Source organism: Lissotriton helveticus, chromosome 9, assembly GCF_964261635.1.
Source record: "Lissotriton helveticus chromosome 9, aLisHel1.1, whole genome shotgun sequence".
NCBI lineage: Eukaryota > Metazoa > Chordata > Amphibia > Caudata > Salamandridae > Lissotriton > Lissotriton helveticus.
The window spans coordinates 128,647,651-128,672,376 of record NC_136070.1 but is presented as its reverse complement, the minus strand read 5'-3'; the positions used below and the strand labels follow the sequence as shown (position 1 = coordinate 128,672,376).

Here is a 24,726-nt window from a genome sequence, read left to right as displayed (position 1 = left end):
ACTTAATTTGCTAATCGTCATCTGGTCAACAAAGCCTATGTTTTTGAAGCTCTTTCTAAAAGCCCATGCTAAAGTGCAGTCCATTCAGATCAGTATCTTATGTTCCTTCTATGAGGCTTCCATTCAGGATCCCTATGGTCAATGAGTCATTGCAAAAGTCTTTTTGAAATGTCATTGACGCAGGAGCTTACATCTTTACTGAGAACTTTAGCTTTATCCTGTTTCTCCCTATCCAAGCCTCTTTCATTCCGCTTTGTCATGTATCTCGTGTGAGGAGTGTCTAACGCTACTAAATGACATATTTAATGTGAAAGTAGATGGTTCAGGCAGACCTTTTAAGCTCCTTGTATGATTTGGAAGATCAGCAGGATTACTGAGGTCACTATTATGCTGAGAAAGAACCTCATTAGGTGTACCAAGTACCTGTGCCACTGTGTTACAGAAGTCCCTGCTAGAAATGATTTTCAGACCTTCCCATAGCATAATGGGGAACCTTCCTCCTGTGCCCAGTCTGTGGCGAAAATGTATTTTCCAATACCCTAACACATTTCTTCAACTGTTGCACATCTCCTGCCCACATTTGGACCACTGCTTCAGAAGTGGTAAATCCTTGCACAAGAGAGAGATCCTGGGCGAGAGAGGGCTGAAGGTAAGGTTGTCTGGAATTTTGGCACATGATGGCTTCCCTCGAATACAGCTAGACAATTTGCCCCATGATATGGGCACTCTACCTAACAGTTGAAAGAGCTTCTGGGGTGTGTCCAAAATGGCGGCCGTGCATTAGCTTCTCTACGAAACTCACCGCGCCGATTCCGTAACTAGCAGATCCCGGGGACCTGGTTGTCCTGAGACGCCGGAAATTGCTGCACAAAGTGTCTACTAGCCCGGTGGTCTTGATCAGAGGAGAAATAACTGCTCATCGGCTGTCCTGACGCCATTCGAGAGACATCCATCTGGCGCTAAAATGGCGGACAGAAGCACCCACGGGATCAAGCTGCCAGAGTAACCACTCTCAGGCTCTGACGCTGTGTGACTGCAGCTGCGAGGGGACACTGCCGGAGGAGCTAAATAGTTTCTCATCCCCTGCGTTTCCCCCACAGCTCGCTGGGCAGGTATGCGGAGGGATGAGAATGCTTTGCACAGAGGACGTCGCTCAGTGAGGCGGGTTTTGTTTGGAGCCCTGCAGCTGAGGGAAAGCGCAGTCACACGAAGAGCTGACCCCTGCGGTACAGCGTGTGGACTGGATTGAGGCCAGGCCCGACACAGGTGATCAGGCAAGCGGGGGGGGTCTGACGATTCGGGAACGCTTACGGAGTCCATGTGTAGCGCAATCATAACGGTTCTACCAAAGCCGGGGAAGGACTACCCAGTCTTGTGAGTCATAGCACCCTATTTTCCTACTTAGCGTAGATGGAAAAATCATTACAGGGATATTGGCCTGCAGGCTCGGACTATATCTTCACGGTCTTGTGGACCCGGATCAATCTGAATTTGTGCCGGGACGCACATGTGGGGATAACACAAAGCGTCTTTTCCATCTTTTAGACAAAACACATAGAGCCCAGACCCCACTTTCGCCTCTCCTGTTTGCGTTATACATGAAGCCATTTGCAGAGCACATTCGTAGACACCCCCTCATAGAGGGAGTGTGAATGGGAAGTCAGTCACATAAAATAGCATTGTATGCTGACGACATCCTATTAACTGCCTCTAGTAGAAGGGATTATAGGCGCACTGCTGTGTAACGTAAATATAAATGTGTCAAAAAGGTCAGAAGGTGCTGCTAGGAGAGGGGATGAGCCCTATAACCCCTCAATATTCTGTGGGGAAAGGCCCTGACACTTACAAAATGTTATCCAAACCTAGGCACCGTGCCTGGTTTCTGTTTTGGCTTAATGAAACCCGTATTAAAGACACAGCAACACCTCACCTATATGTTTATGGATTATTGTTTTGAAGGCATTTAAACTTTTGTAGTGCCTATACATACTGTTGATTTACTTGTGTGCCTAGGTTTGGATAAAATCCTATTCACTATCACCAATCCTCGATAGTTGCTAACCCCATTCTTAGAGGAGCTTGCCTTATTTGGAGATGTCTCCAGGTTTAAAGTGAACAACACTAAATCTCAAGCTTTAAATGTCGCTATCCCTCTTCTCTTGACGAACAGGTGCAACTCATCGGAATTCCCCTTCCTGTGGGCCACTAGAGGGATTCCTTATCTGGGCACAACGATAATGTCAACTTTAGATAAATCAATATCACACAATTACTCCGAGCTCCTGGGAACAGCCCACTTGCTTATTCAGTCTTAACATGGGGGACCTATTTCCTGGCTGGGACGCATAGCTGCTGTAAAAATGTGTCTCCTGTCGACGATTTTATATGTCATGCAGGTACTGGCACTATAGCCACCCATATCCGTGATTTAAAAAAAGGCAGTCCGTTGTTGAATCCTTTATGGGGGGGGAAGCGGGCCATAATGGCCCGGGAAAGAGCATATCTACCGACCGATTGCCAAAGGAGGATTGGGCATACCCCATTTATGGGGTTACTACCAGTCAGCACAGCTGCGTTTTATGGTGAAGTGGCAACTTCCCCTCACAGAGAAGCATTGGTGCTTCCTGAACCAACCGGTGGCAGGAATACACATACGGAAAATCCCATGGCTCCCACGTCAATTTGCGCCCTGCAGGGGTGTACATCTCCCCCGTTGTTCGTGCTACGGTGGCAACCCGGGATAAAACTTGCGCTTCTACACATCTCTCTACTCCGATCTCTCCACTGATGCAGATCCTAGGAAATCTGGACTTCCACCAGGCCTTAAACGAGTGAGCATACGCCCAATGGCAGGAAGTCAATTGCAAACGCATTGGTGACTTGTTCGATGAACATGGCATACTAGAGTTTGAACAAATGCAGCAGTATTTTGGACTCCCGAACTCGGAGCACTGGCGTTCTATAGCAGTACGACACTGGGTCACAGTCAGTCAGACACACGGTAGCAGTAAACTTAACCTATTCAAGCGCTGGCTATTATCTAGAAGAGATGACCACCAATTATTATCAGACATATATGCATTCCTCAGCACTACCACTAACCCTGCACATACACCTGCTAGGAATAGATGGGAGGCAGAATGTGAACGTACCTTTTCCGAAAAGAAGTCGACAGACATTTTACATCGAGCACGCAAATCAGCTACTAGTGCATCTGGCAAAGAAACATTATTAAAAATTGTCAATTTTCTGGTATTACACCCCGGCCTGTCTGGCTCAGTAGCAGAAGGGGAAAGACGGCGCCATTGCAACCAGTCTGGTACGCTTTTCCACCTGCTGTGCCATTACCCCAAGCTTCACCGCTACTGGTCAGATGTCTTAGCAGTCATCGACCAGATGTTTCATTCTGAGAGACATCGACCAGATGTTTGATACTGAGATACCCTGCTTCTCCAGTTATGTTTTGCCAGGCCACCTGTGAGAAAGTGGCTCTATATATACTGGACTACAAGGATGTACAGTGTGTATAGAGTCCACCAACCCCAGAGGTTAAAGTCAGAACTGACCTTACTCTCCAAAGGGGTAGCTTGGTCGAGCAGTAAGGCAGTACCAGAGGACAGTGTAAAGCACTTCTTGTACACACTCAGTCAGCAAAAGGTTTCACACACTCAAAGACTGAACTCCAGGCCAATTGTTTTTATATCCACAGATATAGTCGTTTTATTTTTAGAACCAACAGTTATCAAAATATACTTTTCAAGGTACGAGTACTGTCATGTAAATACTTTGCCTAGGAGCAATACGTTTGTACACACAATTACAGGATAGCTAATCAGCAATACAGTTCTGAAACACACTCTAGCATTGGACTCAATAGTTTTTCATAGGAAAGTACAGTTGATTTCTTTATGGATTACTTTGGTAGTTCCAGGACTAGATCTTCGATTCAGTCCTGGGGTCTAAGCTGAAACCAGATTAGCAAAAACTGTTACTGTGATGAATTTTCCTGAATATAAAGCTGTTTTAAAAGTTCACACTTGGAAACTTTTCAGGGTGATTCCGACAATGTTATCCAATTGGAGGAAATTCAGGTTACAGGTAAAGTACGTTTGCGTTACTTTTGTAACCCAGCACTAGTCTCCTAGGGCCAGCACTGGGGGCTTAACTCAAAACAGGTAGGTAATTGTGTTTCAGTATTTCGTACGATTTTTAAAGAATATTTGCAGTTTTCAAAAGTAGACACTTAGAAGAAATTTCATAGAAAAGCAGACAATGGGTTCCTATGGAGAAAATACAGGTTACTAGTAAACCCGCTAGGGATTACTTTTGCGGTTCAGTACTGGGCTGAAAGGTACAGTACTGGCGTCTCTCCTGATCACAGGTGAGTATTTTCGAATTCGGACTTTGGCTGATTTTATAGGAATATTTTCAGTTTTCAAAACTTCACACTTAAAAAAATTTCGAGTCAAAATGGGTCAATGTTATCCAATGGCAGGTAAGTGAATTGCCGGTTTCCAGGTGAGTACTTGGTTGTTGAAGTAAGGGTTCTGGGCGTAGACTCAGGGGGCCCCAGGGTCAGGTGAGTACAGTTAGTTCAGTCCCAGCAGCACAGGGGCGGCCGGGTGCAGAGGTAGGTAGGCCCAATGTTATCCAATGAGGGAAAGGGGGCCTTCGGTTGGTGGCTGCTGGCTAGCAGGCCACGCGGCTCTGGGAGCTGGGCTCCTGGTCACTTGCTCTGGGCAAGGGGGGAAGTAGGATAGGGCAAAGAGGTCACAGCCAGCGGCACTCGGGCGGCTGGGTGCAGGGTGCTTTTGAGCGGTCGGGCGCTCAATGTTGTCCAATGAGGATCTTGAAAGAGGAACAAAGGCTGCAGGCTCGGGGACGGTGAGTCTCCAGGGGCGACCAGCACTTCGAGAGGTAAGTTGGGATGATGGAGCACAGGTAGGTACCCCAAAGGCAGGCACAGGGGGCCGAGGGGTGCCGGCTGCAGGGGTGTCTTTGGGGGTCGGAAAAGCTTACCCTCGGCTGGTCGCGGTTGGGGTGGCCCCTGGTTCTGAGTCTGCAGGCGTCGGCTGGTTCTTCGAGGAGGGTCTTTGGGCACAGGACTTCGGGTCCCAGTCGCCGGGGGCACGTCCTCGTGGTCTTGGTTCGGGTTGGCCCGGCCCGGGCTCGGCTGGTGCAGAGTGGGCTGGTCTGGAGCTTCCTGGTGAGCACCAGGTGGGGTGTTGCAGCAGAGCCTCTGCTGATGGGAGTCCCAATCTTCGAGAGGGTCAAGGCAGGCAGGTCCTCTGGGTGTCCCAAGGTTGCTGTCCGCGGAGGTCGCTGGGATTAGGCAGGAGCAGGTTCCAGGATCAACAGGCCGGTAGGGCTGGGGCCAAGTCTGTTGTCCTGTTGTTAGCAGCTGCGCGGTGGGTCTTCTTCTTCTTGATCTTCTTTTGATATTGGGATCTGAGGAAGGAAGGTTCAGGGAGCCCCTAAATACTAAATTTAGGGGTGTTACAGGTAGGGCAAGGGCAGGTACCAATGGGTCCCCATCCGGGGGTGAGGACACCCCCTAGCCTGCTCCTCTCCTTTGGGAGGGGGGCAGGAGCCTAGCTGGGATTGGGCAGGGCTCCACATCTACAAGATGGCCGTAGCCCGGGGTCGTGCTTCACCTTGCCTCCTCCACCTGAGGGGTGGGGTTGGCAAAGGTTGGCACACCCTCCTTCCTGACGTAGTTTTTCCCACCAGTCTTCCCGCCAGAGTGGGGGCAGAACGGTGGGGGCGCAGTTGCTGGGTACAGTAAATGGTTTGGAGAAGCTCTCAGAGGCGGTATGCTTTTGAAGCTTCCCCCTATCGATCCTGGAGACATAGCACCTCGCCCAGGAGGTGCTTTGTTGCAGGCCCAGGAGAGCGGGGGGCTCTCCACCCAGGGGTGTAGCAACATGTCTGCTGTGTGGCAGCCTCTGCAGCCACTCAGCCCAGACGTGGATTGTAGGTTCGGGTTTTTGAGGGCCTCTCTAAGATGCCCTCTCGTGCATTTTACATTAAATCCCACACTGGCATTTGTGCAGATTTAATGTGCTGAGAAGTTTGGTACCAAACTTGTCAGTCTTCAGTGTAGCCATTATGGTGCTGTGGAGTTCTTAATGACATCTCCCAGCACCATATCCTCTTAAATGGCATCACTGCACTTACAGTGCCCAGGAATGGCCCTGGGTACTGTAGGGGCACAGGGCTCATGCCCTTGTGCCCTCACCTCTCGCATAGGGCACCCAGCTAGAGGGGTAACTGAAATATGCCATGGCAGTGGGTTCTGTGGGCATGGCAGACAGGGATGTGTGCCATGTCGACTCTTGTTTTAGTTCTGTACTTAGGCACTCAGCCTGCAAAGGCAGGGTGTGGGTGCCAGGGTACAGGGCCCCTGAGGGTGGCACAATAAGTGCTGCAGCCCTCAGGGTCTCCTCTGGTCACCATGCCCTGGGTTCCTAGGGTACCATTTTACTGGGGGCTGACAGGTGGCCAGATGTGCCAATTGGGTATTTTGTTTCAGCATATCTTTTCTTTTTAGGGAAGGAACACAGGCCCTGGGTACCTGATTGGCAGGAACCCAGGGCACACTCAGTCAAGAACATCAGCAGTTCAGAAAAAAGTGGAGGCATACCAAGGCAAGAAAGATGGCACTTTCTCACACATCCCCAACATCCCCATTGTATTCCAATCGGGGGAAGGCCATCGCCCTGGCACTTTCTGCAGCGAAGCAAGTTCTTCTGTCCAGTTGGGGTACGTACACGGTACCAACACATACAGACTGGCTGCACAAACTCTGGGACTTATTGGCCATAGAAACGTTAACAGCTGTAATAACTCACACTTTACTCAAGTTTGAGAACTTGGAGCATGTATCAAGCACCTATCTGACATCTATCACAAATTCACCTGCCCAGTATATTTGAGTCCTTCATCTCAAGTCTAAAGATCACACTGATGATTAGGTTGATACCATAAAATGGACATTAACTAGAACTAAAAGCATTATTTCGCAGTGCATATCCTGTTGTTATTGATTTTTCTTTATTCCCCTCCCTTCTGTTATTTCCTTATGTGTTTATTCCGCCCTGGCCATTGGATGTAGGCGATGCCTGTTGAATTTTTAAAAAAAAATTTTCTCTCAAAAATAAAAATGTTACAATCCTAAAGAGCTTATGACATGGATAATTGTGGATTCTACTTCAAAAGGTTCTGTATAGGACAACCAGTCAGATTCTTGACCAGTAAGAAGGTTACCTAGTTTTGCAGTGTGAACCTATTCTAGATTTGTGGACAGTTCACTATTCTGTCACCCATTGTTGGACCCCTGAAAAAATGTAGCGAAAGAACATTTTATTTGGATATCAGTAGGAGTCTAGAGGATATCTAATGTAAAGCCATGCTGTTCAGCTACCTGAGAACTGTGGTCGGATTCTGTTGTATGCATTGGATTCATAAACCTGTTTCTAGTCAGGTATTGACTATGAATGGGTGCGACGGGGAACTAAAATCTGCTGTAAGATCCTGTATCATCACAAAGAAAGAAAACGAAAACGGATGCTGCACTTGTTTATTTTTTCTTTTCTTTTTTTATTACCAATTGTTGTTTTTGTTATCAGACAGCACTCATAGGCGAGGGTGAGAGTGTATGTAGAGACCTTTGTATGAGTTCTTGTTTTCTGACGTTTGCTTTTGGTGACCGACAGAATAACATTTTGGTTCTGCACTCTGTACAGAAATCGATAACCCTAGGTAGTCCAGCACTGTTTGCAGTTTATCTTTCATTGGATTACCAACTACTACGAGGTGTCAGGAGATTGTCCTGTTTCGAAAGATATGTTGTGGGCTAATTAATGTCCTAGGCTTCAAACTAACTCTGGAGCATTTTAGAATTCCTAACTGAGATCTCAGTATTTGGGTATTGACACTGTTGGTTCTGCTTCTGACAAAGTGTAGCAAAGTGACACTGCAAAGTACAGTTCTGAGTCTGGAGGAACAAAAGGGAGGAGTCCAGAATGATGGCTTCATCTTTGGTCCCAGACATTTTGACACTGTCCAAAAACCCGAATCTGGAATCGTTCCTGCTGGCTAGGTATCAAAACTGAGAGCTGTGGACCGGAATTCAGTTATACTTGGACCTAAACTGTTGATGTTGAAATACATTGTAGAAACAAATATGGGGAAAAAATCTTTGCAATGCAATAGGTCTCGCATTACTGAAAGCTTGAGCTCTTGGCGTTGCATTATTATTAGCCACGCCAATAGCTCAAACTTTCAGTAATGCGAGACCTATTGCATTGCAAATGCTTGTGTTTATCTCCTGCCCGTTTCAGCCAGTTGTACTTCTGCGCCTGCGCGACGCCAGTTTCCTACGACATTGAGGTGTATCGCCAGCCCCCCTTACCCGGCGAAACAAAAAAGGGACTTGAACAAAAAAAAAGTATATTTGATAGGCATTCATGTTTATGAAGCTGCCATGTTTGAGTTACTCGTTAAGTAGTTTTGAAATTATGTTTACCAATTTTTATTTTTCAAATATGTGGCGGAATATGTCCAATACAACTGTCTCAAATAAAATACAAAATGCATGCTGGTATATTTCCAAACTGTTGATCGAATCTGTTTTTATCTCTAGCTTATTTTCCCTATTTTTCACTTTTGGATATATTTAAAAAGTATACTGATAACTTTCTGTAGACAAAAATTACATCGTAACTCAAATATTGTTGGGCAATGTGCTTTGTTGCTGTGGTGAGGACACCTGATATATTAGTCAAATTATAATTCATATGTTAGTAAGAATTTCAAGATGGCAGCCACTACCATTGATGAGAGTGCGTTCTAGGCCTCTGTCTGTTTCAATACTTTTTCCGATACCTCAGCTGCATAGCAGCTACTTCTAGGAAGCTGCTTCGTTGATAATGGGATTCCTTTCATCCAGTCTTCTCAAAATGGCTTGCCATGTCATGTGCCTGTGTTCCTCTGCAAGCATCCAATGTCATGTGGATTGAGAGATGCGGAGCCCCACTGCAGCCTGCTAGCAAACTCGGGAAGCAATAAACAGGGGAGGAGTTGCAATGCGCTGGCACCATGCTGAAACAAAAGCGTATGTTGAAGCATGGTGCTCACCTTAAATATAAAGTGAAAGTGGCACAGTTTAAAAATAAAGGCTTGTGTTTTGAAGTCATAGCAGCACCCTTCATAAATATTCAAAACGGCATTAGACATGCTGCATTTGATGGAGTAGTGAAAATCCAAAACTTACAGTGCGGCGTCCATGAAGCGGCCGCTGTGCTGGTACACGAGCACAGGCAAAGCAAAAAATAGTGCTTCAAAGACTAAATAACATGTACCGTCTAACAACCGAAGTAAAAGGGCCAGTCGCCATGGGAGGTTACAAATGAAGACAAGGTGGTATTAAAAAGGACTTACAAGCCCATTTACGAATCAGAAGCAGCCAGCATTTACAAAGGACAATGATACAAGCCAATGACAAATATGGGCAGAGAGTGGGCGGGTCTTCTATTCCATACTCCTCTACAACAAGTCTCGCAGCGCATGCACGCTGACTCTAGGCTCAACTTAAAAAGTATTGGTAATTAAAGAATACAAGAGGCAACATTTGACTGATAAAGGCTGATCATGTTTAAAAAGAAGCCAAGAGAATTATACCACTGTAAAGTCCTCTCATGTTCACTGACTGAACATCTAAAGTGCTACCCAAATATCCAGTGTTGAAAAACTTTTGCAATCATTCAGCCTCTGAAAAGGGAAATAGATTTAAAGAATTCTAATCATAAAGCACAAAATTCCTACATTTGACTACAAAAATAAGCCCGAAAAGCCCTAAAGAGGAAAATACTGCTAGTGAAACACTATATTGATTATACTGCTCTATACACCATAATACACCACAAGTGGAAATTGAATTCGTAAAGGAGTATGTAAGAATGAGTAGCACCATGGGGTAAATAAGAGCATGTGGAAATGCGAGAAGAACTCGGTTGTCCAGCAATTCTCAGGATGTGTACCCCATATTTTTTTCGCCACCTGATAATTTCCACATAATATGCTGTCCTTTATAGGAGCTTTTATCTCTGGGGAGCAAGCGGAGGAGACAATGTGAGAATCCTGTGTCTTGCAAGAAAAAAGTTCCCTTCATAAAAGATGATGCCTGCCATAGGCTTCCTAGTGTATTTGTTTGAGGGATGAAAAGTTAAAAATCATCCCTCAAATGGAAAGAGTTAAGAGAAAGCCCATTATTACACAAGTCTTTATCTTTTAATATTGTGCGTAATGAAATTGTCTAATTGTGCTCAAGACATGGAAAATTTACATGAGGTGGGCCTGGCTGCTACAGCTCCATTCCACATCCAGATAAATTAGAGGCAATTTGAAAGAAAACTGGGAAAACTTTAGCTACACATAGGTGCATCTCAGTATTTGCTGCTCTTTAAGCCGATATTGGCATCCGAAATGGTAGGAGGTGGATAGGATTTTACATAATCTAGTCAAGGAGCATGAGATCAGATCAGTGCTATTGCTCAGATGGGAACTACCATCTCCCGACAGTTTCCTTTCGGTAGGGAAGTGTGCACAGGTTGTCATAAAAAGACATGGTTGCCTCCAGGTTTCTGGGCTGAAGCCACAAGCGCATGCAATTGTAATTAACATGCCATAAGATAAGGAGCACCTGGTTGGTGCAGGGGAGGCAGTAACATACTCTGTATCAATGTGTACAACAGCAATCTCATTATGGCAAACAGCCAAGCACAGCCCTTTGTAGTGGAAGCAAGGGAAGAATACCGAGCCCAAGAGGTTCTGGCTAGTGTTTCAAAGTGACATAGTATTTCTTCCCCTTGAACTCACAAACCAAATTAGTGGGGGGTATAAAAAGGGGTTCCTACTAAGATGGGAGGTCACCTTAGACCAGTGTGCGCTGGGAATATGGGAATGAAACAATAATAATACATATAATTTGTGAGCATATTATCAAATAGACCAGAGAATGAAAAAAGATTGTGTATCATTCTTAGGAGGTTCAGCCTCCGCTCATGAAGAGATCTCTAGAATGTATGTATGTATGTATGTATGTATGTATATGGTATTTCTATAGTGTGAACCTAGCTTAAAGGCAGCAGATCTCTGTACATGGTCACAGACTAACTGAAAGTCTCTGAGTAGAGCAATCGAAGTTGTGGACGGTTAACATATTGTGATGTAGTGTTCTTTAACGATGTGAGTCTTCACCTCGTTCCTAAATTGGAGCAGAGTTGGGGCAGTCCTGATGGATATAGGGATGTTAACCCCTTCTGCGCTGCACAAATTCTCCCGCTATGTGGGAGAATTAATAAGTGGGTGGCAATTCGGACGGCCCCCACCGGCCTTGGCACACGCCCACCATGACGTCTGACGACCCGGGGGCCATCCTGAGCATCAAAGATGTTAAAGATACTGGGTGCATTGTTTTTCCCTTTCTTACACTTCTTAGCCTGGAGTATGATGGTGTTCTGTCTGCGCTGTACGGTGAACCAACGGAGGTGATGAGCTTGTCTACAAGATAAGCAGGGATTTTTTTTGTGATAGATTTTTAAATGATGCAGCTAGGTTTAACAATGGTGTGGGCTGGCAAAGGGAGCCAACAGAGGTCCATCAGGGTGGGGATGATTTTATTTAATACCCCCATGTCCTAGATCAGACCTGCTGCAGCATGTAGAATCCACCAAAGCAGTGCCACTGTGGAGTTTAGGAGGCTATAGAGTAGCACATTACCACCTTTCAGTTGTGAGAGAATAATGGCTTGAACAGCAGTTCTGAAGTTGCTTTCTGGAAGAAAGGGTGTGACTTTCTTTAGAAGAGATAGCTGGTACCAAGTCATCTTTATCCTTTTTCGCAATGTGCTCCACAAGGGAAAGGTTGGTGTCCAGGGTGTATCAGAGTGATTGGCATTTTGTGAGATATGGGGATCTGAAACGTCAAGGTTCATGTCATTGAGTGAAGTTTGTACTGTTTCTTAATGGTCTTGGCAAATAATATAAATGCTGTCTTGGTTGGATTGAGCTCAAGTAAGCACTGGAGTCTAAAGTGGCACAGTATGTGAAAAACAATGCTCTGAGGTGTGACCCAGAGCATTCACCAGTGGCCGAGATTCATTCAAGGATTCCTTCCATCACCTTGTTGTTGTAGTTATCTGTGATTAGAGCACCATGTGGCTCCATGTTAAGGTTGATGGTGACCGGTGACAATATGGTACCTTAGGTGACTTCGCCAAGCAATAGGAGGAGTACACCCTGGAGGCACCTCAATGCATCCTTGGAATAGAAAGATGTGCATAAAAAGGACAGATTAGTCTTTTATTAGAAGACCCCCCCCCTCACCAACCTAGTTAGTGACATGCTTCATCAACTGGGTCCCACCCGGAAAGCCGAATGCCATCTGGGTGTGCTGTGACCTGATTACAGTGGAGCGTTTTCTTTTTCTTATTTAGGGTGCAAGTGAAATGGAAAAAGTGGTGTAAAAATTGGCCAGTTTTAACTCTCTATGAAAAAAAACAATTTATTATGGAGCAACTGGGCAATGTTAAAAATGTGTGGGATACCATGTGAGGTTAGATTGTCCTGAGGTATCCAATAGTGAAGTGAAAATAAAGGTGGTCTACATGTTTCAACCTCGTGGAGGACTTTCCAGGTTTTCGTCGGGACCAGTGATGTTACCCAGGGCGGTCTACACGTGCGAAGGTGTACCCTACCCTTGGTTACTGTGAAACCCCACCATGTACTCAACAGTGGGGATGTCCTTTCTTTGATTCTAGAAAGGAAAAACGTGCGGCGCTAGATCAGCGTCCCTCATGGGCGCCCGGGTCAGGGAGCTCATTCCTTACACGATTGTGTGTAGAACAAAAAACGGCTGCTGTGCCTAATCCAAAACCCGCATCGGCACCCCGGGGAACCTTCGGTGACTTCACATGTAATGGGGATGTTTTGTGACCTGGGGAGAAACCATGTGAACAAACTGGTGATGGCTGCAAAGGTAGGAGGAGAATTAGTGAAGGACATGGCTAGTAAATCTCATTTGCGACTCTAGGGTGTGTATAAGAGTTGTGCAGTACACTGTCGAAGGTAACTGAGAGGTACAGCAATATCAGGAAGCAGGAATCTTCTTCATCTATGGTCCGGAAGGTATAGTTTATGATGTGTATGGTGGCGGTCTCCATGTTACAGTGAGATATGAATAACCAAAGATAAGGGTTTGCCCACATAACCCCACGGAGCCTGGTCACTGTTAAAATCATTAAATATAAACTGGCCCAAAATAGGGACAAATCTGCATAGATCCAGAAATACAAAAAGATGATGGACAGAAGGCTGGACGTTGTTAAACATCCACCCCCAGTCACAGATCTGGGTTAAAGTCATTGTTTTTTTGCTCACCATGCCACCCCAGTTCGGACCCAGCCATATGCAAATCAGTCTTAACCCTGCTCCACATGCGAACAGTCGACCCCGAACTGTCAAGCCATGTCCTCCCTGGATCAGAAGTAAGCATCCTAGGACCGGTTTCGGGGTATCATCCCGACTCAGCCAGGATAGCTTGAATCCAGTGGCATAGCGAGCAGAGGACCCACGGCTGGGCTTACCCTTCCCACTAAGGGCGACTTATAGCAACACAGGTCTCTAACATGCTACTTTTCCCATGAGGAGTAGGGTCAAGACTGATTTGCATATGGCTAGGTCCAAATTGGAATGGTGTGGCGAGCCAAAAACAATGGATTTAATGCCAGACTGGGCTGAGGTAAATGATACTGTTCAGCATTCCGTCCATCTTTGTATTGTAATTTTAACCCTGAGTGGCAAGGGTATGCGCAGACATGGGTCCCGTGCCTGCTGCGCCACTGGATTCAAGCTAGCCTGTCTGATGAGGGGCGATACCCGAAACTGGTCCCAGGAAGCTTGTTTTCCTGTCCAGGGAGGACCTGGCAGTTCAGGCTGGATTTTTCCCATGAGGAATAGGATCAAGACCGCTCCTTCTTCCCAACCACAGCACTGCGAACATTCTGATCGCTTCCTCTGATGACATCCGAACTCTCCTTGACTGTGGCGAAACAGTGACCCTGATCCTCCTCAACCTCTCTGCTGCATTCACCATAGACTCCCACCACACCCTCATTGACACGTTGCAACATCGGCATACAGCAAAATGCCCTCAGTGGATCGCCTCCTTCCTTAAAGGACGTACACAGAGCATCTGACTGCCTCCTTTCACCTCCGCACTCAAGGACATCATATGCGGCGTACCACAAAGATCGCCCCCCAGCCTCACCCTATTTAACATCTACACTACCCCCCTCACAGACATCGTCCGATCCCACGTACTCAACATCTCCTACGCAGATGACTCCACTAATCCTGGATGAGAGACAACTGCCTCTAACTCCACTGTGACAAAACATAAGTACCGATCTTCAGGAAGGACACCTCCGCATGGGACCACAGCTAGTGGCCAGAAGAACGTGGACCCACACCAACCGTCAGTGCACTCAACTTCAGCATCATCCTCGGCAGCCAGCTGACCATGAAACGAGAAGTAAACGCAGTCACCTCCTCCTGCTTCCACGCCCTTTGTATGCTCCACACAATCTTCAAATGGATCCCAATCAACTCCAGAAAAACGGTGTCACAGGCCCTCGTCTCCAGCCGCCTTGACTACGGCATTGCTCTCTACACCAGAATCCCCACCCAGCTCCTCAAAAGACTCAAGACCATGTAGAACGCTGCAGCCAGACTTCTCCTGGACCTCCAGGAACGGATCCACATAACTTCTCACCTCCGAAACCTCCACTGGCTTCCAATCCAGAAAAGATGCCAGTTCAAGACTGTATGAAAGTGGGTTTCTGTTGCAGTAACCCCTTCTGGCCCCCACACTTTTTACCTGGCTTTTGATGCCACTTTGACTGTAGAGTACTGGGTCCCTGGTAACCACGTTCCCAGTACCAGTGTTCTTTCCCCCTAAACTGTACCACAATTCGCACAACTTCAGACCACCCCTTTAAGTCCCTAGCAAATGTTACCCCTTGGTACCTAGGGCCTTGGGACTGTAGAGGGTTCCCTAGGGACCACTCACCAAGGCCATGCAAAATGCCACTGCAGTCTGCATGCCTTGAGGCAGAAAAAAATGACAGTCGACATGCCACACTGCCTGTGTGCCATGTCAAGCAGCACTGCCTATGGTATAGGCAAGTCACCCCTCTCGCTGGCATTACCTGCTTAAAGCAGGGTGCACTATATCTCATGTGTGGGCATATTTGTGTAAGCAGCAATATTTAAGTCCGTTCTTAATATTGTAAGTGCCAGGGAAGCCTTGAAGAGTACGTGGGCTGGAAACTCAACAACTCTAGTTTTCCAGCACTATGATGGCTTCACTGACCCCATGAGAGTTTGGTACCAAACAACTTCTCTTAATAAACGCAGGCTGATGGCTGTGTTAGATTTATTAAAACATGTACCCAAAGGGGAGTGTAGAGGTACCCCCTGAAAACCTACCAACCCTGGTATGGTCTCGGACTTGCTTTAGGCAGCCTGACACCACCAGACATGTTTCTAGACCTATGCGGTGAAAGCCCTTGTTCTATGAACGCTTTAATGTCAAAGATGATGCATCGGTTTGAAAGTCTGGCAACTTCGTCAAGTGTAGGTCCGAAGGTGTTGATGTCGAACTGCTGTCACAAAGTTGCACAGGTAATCGGAGTCGGGAATGATGCATCTGCTATTCGGTGCCTGAGACTCACGCAGCAGTGGTGATTTGGATGCGCTGCATGGGCAAAGTCTGGACTGCGCTGTAAGTAGAGGCCGTTGCACGAATGGTGATCACGCAATATCGTAGGGAAATGCGCTGTGTCCGAACTACACTTTGGTGTTGATGCTTTGGTTTCTTGGGTTGCAGCACCACACACTTAATTCCAAGGGTCCAGGACTGGATTTGGTATCACTTGGCAGAACAGGACTCGCAGCAGAGTAGCCCAGGTGCTGGTAGCAAGATGCAGGTGAAGTCTGTATCTGATGATGACTTGTCAGAGATGGGGTGCGATGATGGTGCTGGCTTTGTTGAAGATGTGGTGTGGGCATGGGTCTGATGGAGATCCGGAGTGGATGGTGTTCATGATTTTGATGGTGTTGTCGTCGCTTATGTTGGTCCAGGAGAGCAGGGGATCGGTGCGGATGGTGGCCGTGGGGACGGAGGTCTCAGTGGCTGTTGGGACGGTCGTGTCGTTGAAGCTGTCGTGGATGTCTGCGATTGAAGAAGGTGGCAAATGAGTCGCACAGGTCTTGCGAAGATGGTATGTCGTTGGTGTTGGAGCTGGGGTTGGAGAGTTCCTTCACGATGTTGAAGAGCTCTTTGCTGTTGTGTGTGTTGTCGTCTAGGCGGTCTTTGAAGGAGGCCCTTTTGGCGGATATGATGAGGTGATGGTGTTGGCGCATGGCATGCTTGTGAGCTGTGTAGTTGTCCGGTGTCGGTTCACTGTGCCATTTCTTCTCTAGTTTTCTGCAAGTTTGCTTGGAGGCCTGGAGGTCCTCGGTGAACCAGCTGGCTTTCTTGCTGGTGTGTCTGTTGGAGGGTTTCTTGATCGGGCGAGGGTGTTGGCGCAGTCGTCGATCCACTGTCTGCGGTTGTAGGCGGCGGTGTCTGGGTCAGTGGGGTCGGAGGATGGGCTTTGGGCGAGGGTGGTTGTTAGCTGGTCTTTGGTGATTTTGCTCCAGCAGCGACGAGGGATCTGTTGAGTGCGGTGGTGCGTGGTGGGTTTCCGGAAGGTGAAGTGGATGCAGCAATGGTCGGTCCAGTGGAGTTCGGTGGAGTGGCTGAAGGAGAAGTGGGAGCTAGCGGAGAAGATGGGGTGAAGCTTGTGGCCGGCAGAGTGGGTGGGTACTGAGTCCGAGGTTGTCGATCAAGGTGGTGGAGTTGGTGTCATTGTTGTTCTCGAGGTGGAAGTTAAGGTCCCAGAGGAGATTGTAGTCTGTGTAGGCGAGGGCGTGTGTCGGCGATGGAGTTGCTGAACTGGGGCCGGGGGGGTCTGTAGACGAGGGTTCCTCTGAGGGTGGTGTTGGGGTCGGTGTGGATCTGGAAGTGCAGGTGTTCGGCGGTGCTGAGGGTTTCGTCGGTCGTGACTCTGAGCGTGTGCCTGTGGACGATGGCGATTCCTCCTCCTGTTCCTTTGGTGCGGTCCCTGCGGGTGATCTTGTAGCCGTCCGAGATGGCTATGGCGATGTCTGGTGCTGAGGAGGGGTTCATCCAGGTCTCCGTCAAGAAGGCGACGTCTGGGGAGTTTGAGTCGAGTAGGTCCCAGAGTTCAACGGCGTGTTAGCGGGCGGAGCAGGTGTTGAGAAGAATGCATCTGAGGTGGTTGCGTTCTTTCACGGTGGGTGGCTTGGCGAATCGGATGCTGGTGAAGCTGCAGTTCCGGCAGGAGAAGGGGCGGCCAGGAAGCAGGTGTGCGATCGTCCGGTGTTGAGTGCATGGAGGGTGCTGGCATCATAGCGGTGTCGGGTGCCGTGGCGTTCGCGGAGGCCAGGGGTTATGGCGCGGGGCGCGGTCCAAGTGCAGACGGGTTTGACTTGGGCGCGTCCACACAGCGGCCGCCATAAAAAGGGGAGGTGGGAGGGAGGAGCAGCTGTGAGGAGGGAGTGGATGAATGGGCGAGCAGGGTCGAAGGGGAGCAGCTGTGGGAAAAACTGGGCAGGAACGGCGAAGGAACAGAAGGCAAAAAAGGGCACAGGGCACAGAAATAGAAAAGGGGAAAGGAGGAATGAAAAACGAAACAAAAAAAAGGGCACAGAAATACAAAAGGGGAAAGGAGGAAGGAAAAACGAAACAAATAAACAATTAAACAGAAGCAATACAATTACAAAAGCAAACCTACGGACTACCACTGGCCACCAGGGATGAGGCGCAGGTGGTAGCCTGCGGATGGAGGATGGCCTCGAACTCTCGGCAGTGGCAGCAGCAGCGAGCTAGGATACACGTGCACAACAGGTGGTGCTGTTGCGGCGTGGGGAGCGACCTGCCTGGATATCAAAAGCTGACTTAACCTAAATAACTTTACTTTCAAAATTGTGACGTACTCAACCTCCCCACAACGTATACATTTTTTGGGAAAATAAAATAGATTGTGCGAAAAGTCCTACAGTGAAAGAAATAGTCATGCAATTGGTTGCTGTTCTAAAAAGGCCCCAAAATTACCCTTCTCACTTTGAAGGTGAATCAATGAAACAACCTGCAGGTTAATGGGCTCCCAAGGGGCATAAATGGAAAGGGGCAATTTGAATACCTGAAATTATTTGCTCCATGAACTTCCTCTCTGATCTGCATTAGTCGTTTGCTGTATTCAAACTAGGCTAGGAGGCGAAGCATCTGCAATACGTAAATATTTTATCTTGATAATGTTAAAGGTAAAACTATGTATTGCCACGATGTCAAGGACGGCGTATTTCCTCTTTGCAGCCTTTCTCAAGTGAAGTGCCAATTTGCTTTAGAAAATAGTTACCACAACCCATTACCATTTTAAAATGCATAGTAAGCATACTATGTTAGAAATAAATAAGCTCCACGATGACATCGCTTAAAAAATAAATGGAAATTACAAAAGTAATACAGTGATTGAATTATTGACATTGTTAAAACATATATGTGCCAAGCAATGATATTTCGAGCATGGTAAGATCTAGTCCATTGTTTACAACTGTTCTGCATGAAATTGATGTATGCGAATTTATTTGCACATTTTATTTGGTTTACCTTTCTTAGGTTGTATCTTTGCCATTACTGAACATATATGGATATGTGAATGTATAAGAATTCAAAGCCTGTCTTCAATGGATACCATGATAAGTTTTATACCCCAGTACATAAGGATTCATGCATGTCAAATTGACCATGATGCCTCACGCCACTATTACCACCACATGTCCACACTGGTATGCTCACATGAGCACTTCATAATGCCTATACATATGCCATGACTGATTTACCCTCTAGCACTGACGTAGATACATCTCCCCACATGGGCACCATATAATGCATATACATATGCCCTTCCAGGCATGATAGAATTACCCGCCAGCACTGAAAATCCTAGAAATTACCCGCCAGCACTGGCGTAGATACATCTGCCCACTGGGGCAACCTAGTATTATGAATTGGACATACAGATTATTTAGTGCTTAATTGGATATTCATGGACTTGCAACACTAACGTACTGTACAAGAGTGAAGCTTACTCTTATTTTCAGTTTGGGATTATGACATGTTTTGAGTCTCGTTTAAATGGTATGCAGAGTTTAAACACTTACGAGATTGGATCAATGCGCCCTATTACACCCTGCCACCACAAGTTAAAAATGATTGCTGTTATGAACTATCAACACACCATGATAAGAGACCAATACTCTCACCCAACTGGCTCACTATATAATCGTCTAAACTAGAGATCACTCGCCCTGCCCTAAAACAAGAGTGATATCACCACACTGTTTTTAAACAATTAATTAGCAATAAGAAAATCGATGGTTATTTCCAAAATGATACTAGATGCATAGAAGGGCAAAATGTTTTATAAGGGTGAGTTGCATAACTGTGAACGGCTTATAAATTGCATCTTTCTTTACAGAATTGTATGTAAAAAGTCATCTATGTGGAATGATTAAACCAAATTGATATAGGTATTAACAATAACTATGTTTTTCATAGTTTAACTCTTCTTTTCTTACACAGGCATCTTGGGTGTCTCTCTGCTCTCATCTAATATCTCATCCCTATAGATACATTTAAATTATATAGGGATTTCCACACAAGGATGCATGCACTTTCTGAAATGTACAGCAACTTTTTTAAATGATACCATTTCTTTTAGGATTTACAAAACGTTATCCTTAAATAGCCTGTGGAATACTATTCTTAATAGTGGCACTGCCGCTTTCTCTCTCTCTAATGTGAATACACATGACGTTCAGTCCCATCCCTTCAAAGGAAACTCAACTATCTAGAAGTTTCTCTTTGGAATTTTAAGAAATTAAAAATTAGAAAATATTTCATCAAAATACTTGACTTTATATTCTTCCTCATTAACTGATTTTTCTGCACCCTTTTTTCCTGCACCCTAGTTTTTCACCTTCGTTCTCTTGGGGTCAACTGTTCTCTAATATAGATTATCTTTGATAAAATGCACTTTACTTTGTGTTTGCGGCCTTGAGAAAGCCCTGGCGTCATCCGCCAAATGGGCCGAAACACGTGTCGGCTGTTGTCTGTTTAATGTTGAATCAATAAAGGAATCTTTTGGATAATCTCAATGAAGATGGAATGAATTCTTAACATTTGAAAGGTGGATGAAATGAAGAAAAAAGGATTTAGCCTCTAATTCACGTACCTTCAAACAAGGAACATATACTTATATCTATCCCCAATTTGAAACGTTGAAGCTCTAAGGGTCCAGAGCTTTGAGTATCGGTCCCTCGCTTTAATAAACTGTGAAGAAAGATATAGGCCTGGAATCTTTGGACCTTCTGCTTTTGTTGAAACTTGCAACACTAACGTTTGCATAAAATAAGTTTGTTATTGCCTACACCTCATCCAACACATCATCGTAAGGGTGTTAGATTTCTACATAACTAGACATATCGCTGCTCACATTCAGTCAGGGCTGTTTGACAACTAATTGCAATTTAATACATTTTTTAACTGTGGAGTGGCGCGAGTTACAGAACAGTGCATTGTGGTATTTACAGTCTCTGGAGTGAGACTACATAAATGGCTTCAACAATGGACTGGATTTGACTATGCTTAAAATATCATTGCTTGGCACATGTATGTTTTAACAATGTTAAGAACGCACTATGTTATTTTTTTCATTTCCAGTGTCATATATTTATAAAGTGATGTCATTGGTGAGCTTATTTTTAATATAGTATGCTTACTATGTCTTTCAGAATGGTAATTGGTGGTGGTATATATTTTCTAAGGAAAATGGGCACCTCAGTTGAGAAAGGCTGCAGAGCCGAAACGTATTGTCCTTGACATTGTAGCAATAAATATTTCTACACCACGAGGAGTGCCTTAGATGTATTTGATTTTGGCTTGACATAAACGTGTAGAAGGGCACTGTGATTGGTGGTTTCTTGAGGACAAAGGGACTGTGTGTATATATATATATATATATTCATATAGTTTTTATTATTTTTAATATACAAAGGTTGCTTCGTAGATCCAAGCATATGAAGTCAATACTTGCCTACAGAGTTTTACCTGAAGCATTTACCTCTTTGTATTTACACTGTCTTGTTACTTGCAGAGCATAGGCAGTAATCCTTGATGGTAGACCCAATGTATGCATTTTGGAAAGCTGTTTAACACTCTAAACTGGTTCTTTGAAGGCAATAAATTACAGCAGTTTCTATATTACAGATAGCTGGATGTCAATTAATTATAAGCTTGGTGGACACCTAAACTATCAGATTAAATGGATACATTCGCTGAATACAGCTAATGCTCTTTGTAGATTTGAGAGGAAATATGGAGGTTGCAACCTTGGCTCAATCATGAAGGCTTAAAATATTAAATTGACTCCACCTATTATCAGGTGCAATGACATTGTTGCACATGGTAAGAATTCACCAGATGAGCTGAAAATATGTCTTGCAATTTTTTTTTCTGTCATCCATTTAAAAACATGCCGGTCTGGGTTTTGAGAGCAAATCTCAAACTGTGTTCATTATATTGTCTTTCTCTGGTTCAAGGACTAATGTACATAATAATTAAAAGCTCCTGTGAACACATAACCACAATTAATCTTAAATGGATGAAGTGAATCTAACCCAATTGATTATCACACATTCTGCATAAATAGACATAAAATGATTGTTTGCCTAGGCACTTTCTATAAACCCTTTTAGAACTTTTTACCAACTTAAATTCAAGATGAAAGCTCAGGTAATTCACTGGACCATGCCATTACACTACAGCTCTTCTTTAGACAATTTGATGATTTCAGAGCAATTGTTGGCTTGCCAGCTTATCAGACTATCCCCCGCGGACACCCAACCCACCTGTGGTTTGCTTGCTTAGATTTTTATACTTTACATTTTCATGGGTATCCTGGTATTTCTGCCATACCATTGCTAATGTTCCTAATGTATCATGGGGGTGAAGCTTAAGCGCCATTACCATGTTGGCTGCGGCACAGATCGTTTTTTAAATTTCTCTTTTACGTTTTAGCCATGGGTTGTGGGGCATAGGGGTGGTGGTTCCTCGGGGTCCCCACTGCAAGCGTCAAGCAGTAATATTTCCTCCTTATGTTTCGTTTTTTAACACAAGGATTGAGTCCAGTAATGGCAGTTGCTACATTTTTCTCTGGGTTGTGGCCAGCCAAATGGATGCCTCAGCCAATCAGAAGATCCTATTTGTTTTATCGATAATGCAAGACTTTCCTGGGATCAACTGTTCAGATATATGTAACTTTTTAATCCTTTCATAACCACCTTGAACACCTCTTTAAACACGAATTTCTCAAATGGCTAAACAGATTTACACCAAATCACAAACCGTCCCCTTTCTGTGTAAAGTTCAACATTTTTACTAGATTTCGTGCAATTCCATTTAGCTATTTCTTTTTTTTTCTGTATCGGAAGGGCAAAATATTTTAGGGGAATTAACGTAGAAAATACCTATTGACATCTCTTTTTATTGGCCCCCGCTTGACAGGAAGGGCTGAAGTAAATTAACTTTTTCAAAAGTTTTATGCAGATTCGTCACGTGGCGCAAAAGCGATTAGTAAAGCAAAAAATGCCCTTCCTGTAGAAACTGACTTAACTAAAACTACACAGGGGGGACCGCCACTGTGTAATTTAATATTCAGATCTGATTCAATCTGTAGGCAATTTAATCTTCAAAGCCTTCTGGTTTGATACAAGGTCCCAACTTCCGTATTTCCCTTTTTACCAATGCATGCTCTGCCAAAGTTACCCTGCACTTAAAATGAAACAAAGTAGGTTTATTAACTATTTTATAGAAGGGACCTCGTTTTATGTTATAACCTTTTTGGTATGATGCCCCCACCACAGCAATAGGTAGATAGATCTCACTTGAAAACTAATAGGAAAACAAGAGTGGCTCTCGTGATGAATTAAGTTAAATCCCTTGCTGTGCTATATCGGCAGTATTCTAGCTGTGGGGGGTATAATTCTTTTTTTTTTCTTCATATTGCTGCTTCATACACATAATATTAACATGGTTTAACTCTACTGTAATATGTTTTTCTTCTTTTACTAGGAGACATGACCCATGTTGAAAAATAAAGGCAACAGAGACTTCTTTGGCTAGACCCATGAATGAATGATTCCTCTGCTTTTCAATATCTGAAATGCCTGTGCTACCTTCTATGTTATTTTTTTATCATGAGTTTAGCATGGGTTGCCTTTCTGGTGGTGCTATGCACTGATTTGCTGTTATTTATGCTTGAGTGACTGTCTCAACTGAAGAAGCTTTTGATCTCAATTCTGCCACTAGTTCAACATAGACATGTGTAACCAGTCATCCATTTAACACATTATCATGAAACTGAAAAATCACGAGATTCCATTTAATGCTTGGTTAGTCTTCTGTAATTTATTAATGGGTTTGTGTATATTTTATGTGTACGGTATGTATCCTGGTTCCATTATATGTTTACAATGTGACTCGGACTTTGTTTGTGTTTTTCTATTAAAACCATTGAAAACATGTGGAAGTGTGGGTGTCTTCTATTACATCGTGCCAAATGCATCCAGTCTGCACTATGGATGCAACCATTTAAATACTACCTGGCCATCTTATGTGCAGTGCAAACCATAGAGTTTGAATATTAAATTCTACTGTTGTATGCCTATCACTGTCCCCAGACCAGTGGGAGATTCAGGCCTAAGTCAGATGACTGTGTATTGCTTATATATTTGCATTTTTGCGATTGGTTTGAAGCCATGCGGCTTGTGCCGGTCCTGGTTCTCTGAAGCCAACCTTCACTGTTTGCAGTGCCATGGGCCTGAGCACCCCTGACCTTACTGCATGCTGTATCACCGACTTTACTTATGGATTGTTTCCTGAGAACTTAATAACTGGCTTCTTTGCAGCACCTCCCCAATGAATTCGTACCTGGGGACATAGCAGCAGAGGAATAGACCCTGGGTCCATATAATTTTTAGGTTTCACCCTGGCCGTAGCACTGCGAAGCAGTGCTCCGCCCAGGGCGAAATCTAATGTTATCTCAGTAGTGGGGACTTAAAACCGCCCCTTCTTCCATTGGCTAGCTCCATAAATGGAGGCTAGCCATTGGAAGACATCGGTGTCAATCACTTTTTCCCGGTCAGAACGCGAATCGTGGCGTTTCTGACTCTTTTTTTTAAGTCCCGCCCCTTGTTGCAGTGTGTCCCGGGCCGCGCTGTGATTTGCTGCCGGCCCGGGACACCCCCGTGACGTCATTCCCCGGGCCGCGCTGTGATTGGCTGCCGGCCCGGGACACCCCCATGACGTCATTTCCCGGGCCGCGCTGTGATTGGCTGCCGGCCCGGGACCTGACTTGTTTTGCTATTTTTCCGCATTGAGGTTATATTTTCATCCTTTTGTACAACTTCCGGTCACCCTTTCTCGTTGGCACAGTCTGCGCATTGTATTGCCCTCCTTATAAATAACGAATATGTATGA

General features: G+C 45.2%; 1 protein-coding gene across 2 annotated transcripts in view; it reads left to right on the top strand.

Annotated features, from left to right (window-relative positions):
- OIP5 (Opa interacting protein 5) overlaps positions 1-23,769 on the top strand; it is a 108,513-nt gene extending 84,744 nt beyond the window's left edge. For both annotated transcript variants that reach the window (XM_078659617.1, XM_078659618.1), the window contains exon 6: positions 23,320-23,769. In XM_078659617.1, coding sequence (XP_078515743.1) covers positions 23,320-23,345 — 26 coding nt within the window. In that variant the 3' untranslated portion in view covers positions 23,346-23,769. The remainder of the gene's footprint in view (positions 1-23,319) is intronic.
- Positions 23,770-24,726: the final 957 nt, after the last annotated feature.